The sequence below is a fragment of the Crassostrea angulata genome, unplaced genomic scaffold (genome assembly GCF_025612915.1).
Source record: "Crassostrea angulata isolate pt1a10 unplaced genomic scaffold, ASM2561291v2 HiC_scaffold_24, whole genome shotgun sequence".
Taxonomy (NCBI): Eukaryota; Metazoa; Mollusca; class Bivalvia; order Ostreida; family Ostreidae; genus Magallana; species Magallana angulata.
In genome coordinates this window covers 81,807-91,445 of record NW_026441579.1, presented here as the reverse complement: position 1 = coordinate 91,445, position 9,639 = coordinate 81,807, and the positions used below count along the sequence as shown (strand labels likewise).

Genomic DNA, 9,639 nt, shown 5'->3' with positions numbered 1-9,639 from the left:
AATTCCCTGCCCAAGATCTCCTTTCAACAAATCTACCATCACATGATTTTACGACGTACAGTTGATGGGAAAGAAGTTAATAACTACAAGGGCTTGGACAGGGCTGTGAAACATTTTGAGGCAGGAGATATTTCTCAAATTGTAGCTGCCCAAGTAAGCAAATATATCCCTGATTATAAAGTATAATTTTTTATTTTTCAAACCATGGATTTACATGGATTATTTAAAATCATTTTAAAATATCAGTGTTATTCTACACAGAAACCACATACATTTAGTTCATAAATATACATAACTTTTTTTTCATAAGAGCATTTGCAAGCTTGCTCCACAAATTTTTAACATATTTTAATATGTCAGTTTAGACAAGTTAAACATATTGTTTATCTTTTACAAATATCTGACCTAAAGAGGAGACAATAACAATTTGTAGAATAGATGCGTGTATTATATATATGATGTATTGCCTATTTGATAATCATTTTATCAAATCATTTATTCTAGATTGATGATTCTGTTGAATATATCAGAGGATTTTGTCTTGCTTCCATGAAAAAGGCAAAATACAAAGTGTATATTTGCATCGAGGACAAACAGAATGTGTGTTTTGCCTACTGTGAATGCCCAATTGGGTAGGAGCTTTTTACCATTCAGCTGTTCTCTCAGAAAATATTTAAATTCCATAAAAATATTTCATTTGATGCTTTCAAACCCTTTCAAATCAAGCACCCTGTAAAATACAGGCAATGCAGGAGTCTTGAGCAAATTTACTGGTGGATCATTTGAACAATGTGTATTTAATTTGATGAATAATTATTGGTTCAAGTATAACATTAATATTAATGAGATGAAAAAATATATAATTATATATTAATCAATAATTTATATTATCATTACAGATTAGCCCAATCTTGCAGCCATATTGGTGGCCTCCTATTCCATTTGCACCATCTTCATTTACATGAGGTTTTGAAATCAGATAGTGCTACGTCGAAACAATGTATGTGGAACGTGCCGAGACCAATCAAGATGGACCCTAAGCCCCTCAAGGAGTGGAACTTTGCCAAACCAAAACTGCAAGAGAGTGGTGAGATTGAGCACAGGACCACGGATGGAAGAAAATTGGATTTTGATCCGCGTCATCCAACACAGAGAAAGTTCAATATCTGCCACTCTCTTGAGCAGCTTAAATTGCTCAAGAGCATATTTCCCAATACTGGTCAGTTAACATACTCCAACATGATCTTGGTTTAAAATTTAATTTTTACTATATAATTAAGAAAAATACATTTATAACAACAACAGATAATTTCAATTCCCTGACACATTATATGATGGACAATTTAAAAAAAAATTAAACTAAAACTCCTCTGAAAACATAACATAAATTTAATAAATAAATTCTTTTGAAAGGCATGGGTCACTTGTGGAATATTCCGGATGAAAGCCCAGAGTTTGAATCTGAAGTGGAGGTAGAGTCAACAGAGGATCCGAGGGAAAAGGCGATGAAAGCTCTGATCCTGTCTGATGAGAACTGTAAGAAATGTTTTGTATACATGTAAACATAGAGTCTAAAAATGTAAAAGTAAAACTGAGAACGATTATTCAATTACTTTTTTGTACATAGTACCCATGACAATATCAATCAATGAAAGCCTCAGCTCGTACATTGAGGAGAAAACAAGAGGACAGAGGGCATGCAGCCTGTGGAGAGACCTGCACAAGGGGAGAATAACTAGTTCCTTATTTGGCGCAGTTCTAAGCTCTGGAACAAATCCTGTCTCCTTAGTGAACCAGATTGTGAATGGTTCTAATCTTGACAGGTACATTTTCATAAAACTTACAGGTATAAAAATCTTTAACTAAGAAATGCTATTAGTTTATAATTCTGCTAAATAAAATCTCATACTAGGTACCAGACACTACCTCCACCAGTCCAGTGGGGAGTAGACAAGGAAGAGGAGGCTCTCAAGGACTACCTGACACTGCAAAATGCTGTGACTGATTTAACAACGGAGGCATCTGGACTCACCATCTACCCAACCCATGCCTTTTTAGGAGCATCTAGTGATGGTTGGGTGCATGATAAATCCATGCCCGAGGGGAACCAAACAGGGGTTCTTGAGATCAAATGTCCATACTCGATCTCTGGAAAAATTATTACTGATAAAGAGGTAAAATAAATTGTGCAAGAGTCAACAACTTTTTTATCATCTTCAAAGCACATTTATTGAACAAGTTTGTGAACTCTTTCAGGTACATGAGCTAGCAGGACAAGCTGGGTTCTGCTTGGAAATTACCAATGAAGGGCCTAGACTAAAGAGAAGTCATAAATATTATGCCCAAATCCAAGGGGAAATGGCAATAATGGGATGTCCGTGGGGAGATTTTGTTGTATGGACCGCTGCCAGCCAAAGCAACTGCTTTGTTGAAAGAATTAACTTTGATGTTGAATTTTGTTCTGCCATGTTGCCAAAATTAGTTGAATTTTTTGTTAGTCACATTTTACCCTTTTACACTAAACAATAAATTTCTATTATGCTTTTTATCAAATTCATAAATGACTTAGTTTTTATTATAATGTTTATCAACACAAGCATAGGAAGTGTTTGACTATACATACCTAACTTTCAATCAAAGGTACATCAAGGTTTGTTATCCAACAGCAAACAGAAAACATCTGTGATGATAATGGCACTAAAGAAAGAGAAAGAACACCATCAAATATATGAAAATTTTTGACGCGGCCAATAGCTCTTTCCACATGAATTCTTAATTTAGCAATTTCTTGAGTATTTAAAACTTCTTGAGTTGTAAACTGATTAGAAGAAGAACGAAAAGGTGGAATATTAAGAGTGCATCCCTTTTTCTCTAACATGTCTTTGATGGTAAAACCCTTGTCTGCCATCACCCCATCGCCCTCTTCTATGAGGTCTAATAGGCAGGTGCGCTCAATCATCTGTCGGTCTGAAACTCTTCCACCAAAGCCCTCTGAAACAAATGAAATCACACCAGAAGGAGTGATTCCAACAAGAAATTTTAAAGTAGTGTGATGCTTGTAATTTGAAAATGACTGATTCTGATTAACCAAACTGCTGGATCTTTGAATAAAGATTTCAGTACAATCAAGTATAACTCTTAAATTAGGGAAAGATTTAAAACATGACGGCATATTTCTCTGAATAACATCCCTTGATGGAAAGGGGTTCAGCTCCTTAAGTTCCTTGTAGAGTAGGCAAACCCAGGTGGTGAAGTACTGAGAGAATGCACCCACGGACACACCAAACCGCTCTGCCATGTCCTGGACATACAATCCGACCTAAAGTTATATTTTTTAAAGTTCTATGACATACAAGTCAGAGTCTATGGTTCCTGTAAATGAATATGATAGTACATGATAAATACAGACTCATTGCCAGTAATTATGTGTTACCTTCAGCCTCATCATGGTTGCTAAGAATTGGTCGATTGGATCAAGAGCCATGCACCGCCTAGATCTAGTCCTCTCATCAGGGGTTGATGAACTTCCACGCCAGTATACCATCTTCTCGCATTTAGGTGCCAGGTAGCTAAAATTGTTCATTAGTAACATACAATATTTATATGTACTTATACATAAAAAGGCCATAAATCATGAAATTCCAAATTGAGAATTTCAACTATTTTTCTTATTAATTCCAATGACCAAAAAAAAATAAGAATTAAAGAAAACATACTTAAACAGCCACAAAAACACAGCAAAGCTTGGAAGTCCTGTATAGAACTTCGTCATGGCATCATCATCTTTGATCTTTGAAACAGACCATTTGTTGTCCTGCATCCGTCTGAGTTCCAACTTTAATCTCATGTTCTCCTGTAAAAGAGGATCTGGGTCACACTGTACACCTGTAATTATAGAATAAAATCCACTAATTAATATACAACAGTACTTCAAACTTTGAACAAACTTTATTCTATGGTAGAAGTGAATGAGTTGTTCTCCAATATCAATACCTATGTCTCTAGTCAATCTGACTCCTGTCTCTACATCATCTTCAATCTCTGTCATGGGTGCTGCAAGATCAGAAATCATCTCTTCCTCCTTATCTGTAAATGTAAATTTCATACAAAGGATGTCTGTATTATAATTAACATTATATAAATAGTGCCTGTTTGGGAGGGTAACAGTTGAAATTGACACTCCGAGAAAACCATTGTCAACCGACGCGAAGCGGAGGTTGACAATGGTTTTCGAGGGGTGTCAATTTCAACTGTTATCCTCCCAAACAGGCACTTTTTATTTTGTTATACTGAATGTCTTAATTTTTAAGAAAATTTTACTGCTTTTATATAGGAATAACGTGAATTCTACAGCGAACCGTACGCGCATAATTTTCGCGCATGTAACATTTTTTAATGTTACCCGTTGCTAAGTGCGTTACTAACGCTGAGGGTAATAGAAAATATTATTAACTGCGTCTTAACCAATCAGATTTCAGTATTTAACATGAAAGTATAACAACATATAATGTGTAGAAATTAACTAGCTCATTCACTCAATGTTTTGCATATCTGATTTTCAAAGTTATTATTAAAAAACACAAAACCATGATAGTCAATATAAATGGCTCTCACCTTTGCTGTAAGAATGGGCAAACATAGAAAAGCTCAAACTCCTATTCTCCTGCTCTCTAGCCCTTTCTTTAGACTCTTCAAATTCCTATTGAATATAAGTGTTTGCAGTCAATAAATGAAGAAATTGCTAATTCTAGATTTGTAATTCTGTAAAAATCTATATTATTTAATTAATATGAATATAAATAATTTTGAATCAATGGTTTAAAGTGTAAATCTTACATACTTGTAACAACAACAAAAAAGATTTTTTAATATTAATTTTTTGTTAATTAATATTATTTTTTTTTTGGTTTATAATACCTATTTTTTTTCAAACTTACCTTCTGCAGATTTCTTCTTGATACTCTCTCTTCTCTCTCATGATCAACTGTTTTTTCCTTGTAAGAGAAGATGGTCGGGGCATAATTGGCATCATCTGGGTCATCACTATGCCATCCAAACTCAAAATGCTCTGAACAAATGCAGGAAAACTCATTAGGTGCAAAGTTTTTTCTGTTGATTGCCCTAATCCAGGCACGACGCTTTCGAACATCTTTGGGAAATCTGTAAAGTATAATGGAATAAAAACATTTTTACAAATTGCATACACCAGTAGTTAGGGCTATAATTTGTGCAAACAATGACTATAAGAATCTGTTTTCTACATTTTCAAAACATGACAAACAATAAAATTCATTTGAAAATATGTAAACTCTGTTTGCTTCGAATATTGCTTTTCAAATATTAAAAAATAAAGCAATCTTTCTTATCTTTTTCTCAATGCATACAATGAGAAACACCGTTAGTCAAACTATGAAATTAATGTTTCACGAAGTAAATAAAAGTGTTAGCATGTTGCCGTGATTTCATGGTTTATCTTCAATGAACAGTCTAAAGAGTATGATCGAAGCTTTGGGAGTTAAATGAAAACATAATTTCTCTGAAAATAGCTAAATCAAAGAAATCAAAGCCAAAGACATATAGTAAGCCCCTATACATCATGTACATAGTAGGTTCGCTTCGTCGGTCATTTTTAAAAATATCAATGAAAAGATATCATAAACATACCTGAAAAAATGGAGGCCTTTCTCCTTTCCTTTCGAGTCATCCCGATTTGTGCACTGAACAACGCAACAAGCACGCACCATAGCTTTGTGTTTGTTATGATTAAAGCGAAAGAAGAGCGGTTTCAGTAAAAAGAAAGTTGCCCTGCGGAAGTGTTTGTGCGCATGCGCGAAAAGCAGTCCCGCAGTTATCGTGAAGGGGCTTCAATTAGACTGTTTCACGATAAATTCTACGCATGCGCATAACTACTTCCGCAGGGCAACTGCTATGTAGGTCACTATTTCTACTACGAAAGAACAAAAGTTCACACGCATGAAATAAAGTATTTTTAAGTGAAAGTGTGTTTGTTTTTTGTTTTAAAGTAATCATTGTATCCAAATCCCACTTTTTATGAGAAAAAATACAAGGTATTACGCTATTTAAATTTAAAATTAAGAGTCGAACTTCGTGCACTACGGGCACTTCCGTGTTTACATACTTCGTCGAAGATGGCTACCCGGGAGAATTCAAATGACCAAAAGAGGAAAAGAAAGGGTGCACTGACTGATTTGCCCATTAAGTACCAGGCTACAACACTTGATGGTATTATTCCAGATATACCTGGTCATGAAAACCTCCCCCCATTGCAACTAGCGTCTTATTCTGCCATCCCTCCCAATTCCCTGCCCAAGATCTCCTTTCAACAAATCTACCATCACATGATTTTACGACGTACAGTTGATGGGAAAGAAGTTAATAACTACAAGGGCTTGGACAGGGCTGTGAAACATTTTGAGGCAGGAGATATTTCTCAAATTGTAGCTGCCCAAGTAAGCAAATATATCCCTGATTATAAAGTATAATTTTTTATTTTTCAAACCATGGATTTACATGGATTATTTAAAATCATTTTAAAATATCAGTGTTATTCTACACAGAAACCACATACATTTAGTTCATAAATATACATAACTTTTTTTTCATAAGAGCATTTGCAAGCTTGCTCCACAAATTTTTAACATATTTTAATATGTCAGTTTAGACAAGTTAAACATATTGTTTATCTTTTACAAATATCTGACCTAAAGAGGAGACAATAACAATTTGTAGAATAGATGCGTGTATTATATATATGATGTATTGCCTATTTGATAATCATTTTATCAAATCATTTATTCTAGATTGATGATTCTGTTGAATATATCAGAGGATTTTGTCTTGCTTCCATGAAAAAGGCAAAATACAAAGTGTATATTTGCATCGAGGACAAACAGAATGTGTGTTTTGCCTACTGTGAATGCCCAATTGGGTAGGAGCTTTTTACCATTCAGCTGTTCTCTCAGAAAATATTTAAATTCCATAAAAATATTTCATTTGATGCTTTCAAACCCTTTCAAATCAAGCACCCTGTAAAATACAGGCAATGCAGGAGTCTTGAGCAAATTTACTGGTGGATCATTTGAACAATGTGTATTTAATTTGATGAATAATTATTGGTTCAAGTATAACATTAATATTAATGAGATGAAAAAATATATAATTATATATTAATCAATAATTTATATTATCATTACAGATTAGCCCAATCTTGCAGCCATATTGGTGGCCTCCTATTCCATTTGCACCATCTTCATTTACATGAGGTTTTGAAATCAGATAGTGCTACGTCGAAACAATGTATGTGGAACGTGCCGAGACCAATCAAGATGGACCCTAAGCCCCTCAAGGAGTGGAACTTTGCCAAACCAAAACTGCAAGAGAGTGGTGAGATTGAGCACAGGACCACGGATGGAAGAAAATTGGATTTTGATCCGCGTCATCCAACACAGAGAAAGTTCAATATCTGCCACTCTCTTGAGCAGCTTAAATTGCTCAAGAGCATATTTCCCAATACTGGTCAGTTAACATACTCCAACATGATCTTGGTTTAAAATTTAATTTTTACTATATAATTAAGAAAAATACATTTATAACAACAACAGATAATTTCAATTCCCTGACACATTATATGATGGACAATTTAAAAAAAAATTAAACTAAAACTCCTCTGAAAACATAACATAAATTTAATAAATAAATTCTTTTGAAAGGCATGGGTCACTTGTGGAATATTCCGGATGAAAGCCCAGAGTTTGAATCTGAAGTGGAGGTAGAGTCAACAGAGGATCCGAGGGAAAAGGCGATGAAAGCTCTGATCCTGTCTGATGAGAACTGTAAGAAATGTTTTGTATACATGTAAACATAGAGTCTAAAAATGTAAAAGTAAAACTGAGAACGATTATTCAATTACTTTTTTGTACATAGTACCCATGACAATATCAATCAATGAAAGCCTCAGCTCGTACATTGAGGAGAAAACAAGAGGACAGAGGGCATGCAGCCTGTGGAGAGACCTGCACAAGGGGAGAATAACTAGTTCCTTATTTGGCGCAGTTCTAAGCTCTGGAACAAATCCTGTCTCCTTAGTGAACCAGATTGTGAATGGTTCTAATCTTGACAGGTACATTTTCATAAAACTTACAGGTATAAAAATCTTTAACTAAGAAATGCTATTAGTTTATAATTCTGCTAAATAAAATCTCATACTAGGTACCAGACACTACCTCCACCAGTCCAGTGGGGAGTAGACAAGGAAGAGGAGGCTCTCAAGGACTACCTGACACTGCAAAATGCTGTGACTGATTTAACAACGGAGGCATCTGGACTCACCATCTACCCAACCCATGCCTTTTTAGGAGCATCTAGTGATGGTTGGGTGCATGATAAATCCATGCCCGAGGGGAACCAAACAGGGGTTCTTGAGATCAAATGTCCATACTCGATCTCTGGAAAAATTATTACTGATAAAGAGGTAAAATAAATTGTGCAAGAGTCAACAACTTTTTTATCATCTTCAAAGCACATTTATTGAACAAGTTTGTGAACTCTTTCAGGTACATGAGCTAGCAGGACAAGCTGGGTTCTGCTTGGAAATTACCAATGAAGGGCCTAGACTAAAGAGAAGTCATAAATATTATGCCCAAATCCAAGGGGAAATGGCAATAATGGGATGTCCGTGGGGAGATTTTGTTGTATGGACCGCTGCCAGCCAAAGCAACTGCTTTGTTGAAAGAATTAACTTTGATGTTGAATTTTGTTCTGCCATGTTGCCAAAATTAGTTGAATTTTTTGTTAGTCACATTTTACCCTTTTACACTAAACAATAAATTTCTATTATGCTTTTTATCAAATTCATAAATGACTTAGTTTTTATTATAATGTTTATCAACACAAGCATAGGAAGTGTTTGACTATACATACCTAACTTTCAATCAAAGGTACATCAAGGTTTGTTATCCAACAGCAAACAGAAAACATCTGTGATGATAATGGCACTAAAGAAAGAGAAAGAACACCATCAAATATATGAAAATTTTTGACGCGGCCAATAGCTCTTTCCACATGAATTCTTAATTTAGCAATTTCTTGAGTATTTAAAACTTCTTGAGTTGTAAACTGATTAGAAGAAGAACGAAAAGGTGGAATATTAAGAGTGCATCCCTTTTTCTCTAACATGTCTTTGATGGTAAAACCCTTGTCTGCCATCACCCCATCGCCCTCTTCTATGAGGTCTAATAGGCAGGTGCGCTCAATCATCTGTCGGTCTGAAACTCTTCCACCAAAGCCCTCTGAAACAAATGAAATCACACCAGAAGGAGTGATTCCAACAAGAAATTTTAAAGTAGTGTGATGCTTGTAATTTGAAAATGACTGATTCTGATTAACCAAACTGCTGGATCTTTGAATAAAGATTTCAGTACAATCAAGTATAACTCTTAAATTAGGGAAAGATTTAAAACATGACGGCATATTTCTCTGAATAACATCCCTTGATGGAAAGGGGTTCAGCTCCTTAAGTTCCTTGTAGAGTAGGCAAACCCAGGTGGTGAAGTACTGAGAGAATGCACCCACGGACACACCAAACCGCTCTGCCATGTCCTGGACATACAATCCGACCTA

General features: G+C 35.1%; 3 protein-coding genes and 1 long non-coding RNA gene across 5 annotated transcripts; 2 read left to right on the top strand and 2 right to left on the bottom strand.

Moving 5' to 3' along the window:
* Positions 1-28: 28 nt before the first annotated feature.
* On the top strand, positions 29-2,609 carry LOC128168641 (uncharacterized). The gene is made up of 6 exons (XM_052834792.1): positions 29-632; positions 900-1,219; positions 1,414-1,536; positions 1,628-1,823; positions 1,913-2,174; positions 2,257-2,609. The coding sequence occupies exons 1-6, from the start codon at positions 550-552 to the stop codon at positions 2,527-2,529; spliced, it is 1,257 nt and encodes a 418-aa protein (XP_052690752.1). The 5' UTR covers positions 29-549; the 3' UTR covers positions 2,530-2,609.
* On the bottom strand, positions 1,397-5,838 carry LOC128168640 (uncharacterized). 2 transcript variants are annotated; one of them, XR_008241429.1, is made up of 9 exons: positions 5,665-5,838; positions 4,938-5,160; positions 4,615-4,699; positions 3,994-4,086; positions 3,717-3,885; positions 3,434-3,569; positions 2,624-3,319; positions 2,033-2,148; positions 1,513-1,534 (listed from the first exon to the last, which is right to left on the bottom strand). XR_008241429.1 is itself a non-coding variant. In XM_052834791.1 (8 exons), exons 1-7 carry the CDS (start codon positions 5,742-5,744, stop codon positions 2,624-2,626), a joined length of 1,482 nt encoding a protein of 493 aa, XP_052690751.1. In that variant the 5' UTR covers positions 5,745-5,836; the 3' UTR covers positions 1,397-1,534. The 2 variants fall into 2 exon arrangements, 1 of the variants encoding a protein (XP_052690751.1); XM_052834791.1 differs by lacking the exon at positions 2,033-2,148 and having other exon boundaries at positions 1,397-1,534; positions 5,665-5,836.
* A 507-nt stretch (positions 5,839-6,345) lies between these two features.
* On the top strand, positions 6,346-8,926 carry LOC128168642 (uncharacterized). Its single transcript, XM_052834794.1, has 6 exons — positions 6,346-6,949; positions 7,217-7,536; positions 7,731-7,853; positions 7,945-8,140; positions 8,230-8,491; positions 8,574-8,926. The coding sequence occupies exons 1-6, from the start codon at positions 6,867-6,869 to the stop codon at positions 8,844-8,846; spliced, it is 1,257 nt and encodes a 418-aa protein (XP_052690754.1). The 5' UTR covers positions 6,346-6,866; the 3' UTR covers positions 8,847-8,926.
* Positions 7,561-9,632, bottom strand: LOC128168643 (uncharacterized). The gene is made up of 2 exons (XR_008241430.1): positions 8,941-9,632; positions 7,561-7,851 (listed from the first exon to the last, which is right to left on the bottom strand). It is a non-coding gene; the product is annotated as an uncharacterized LOC128168643 (long non-coding RNA).
* Positions 9,633-9,639: the final 7 nt, after the last annotated feature.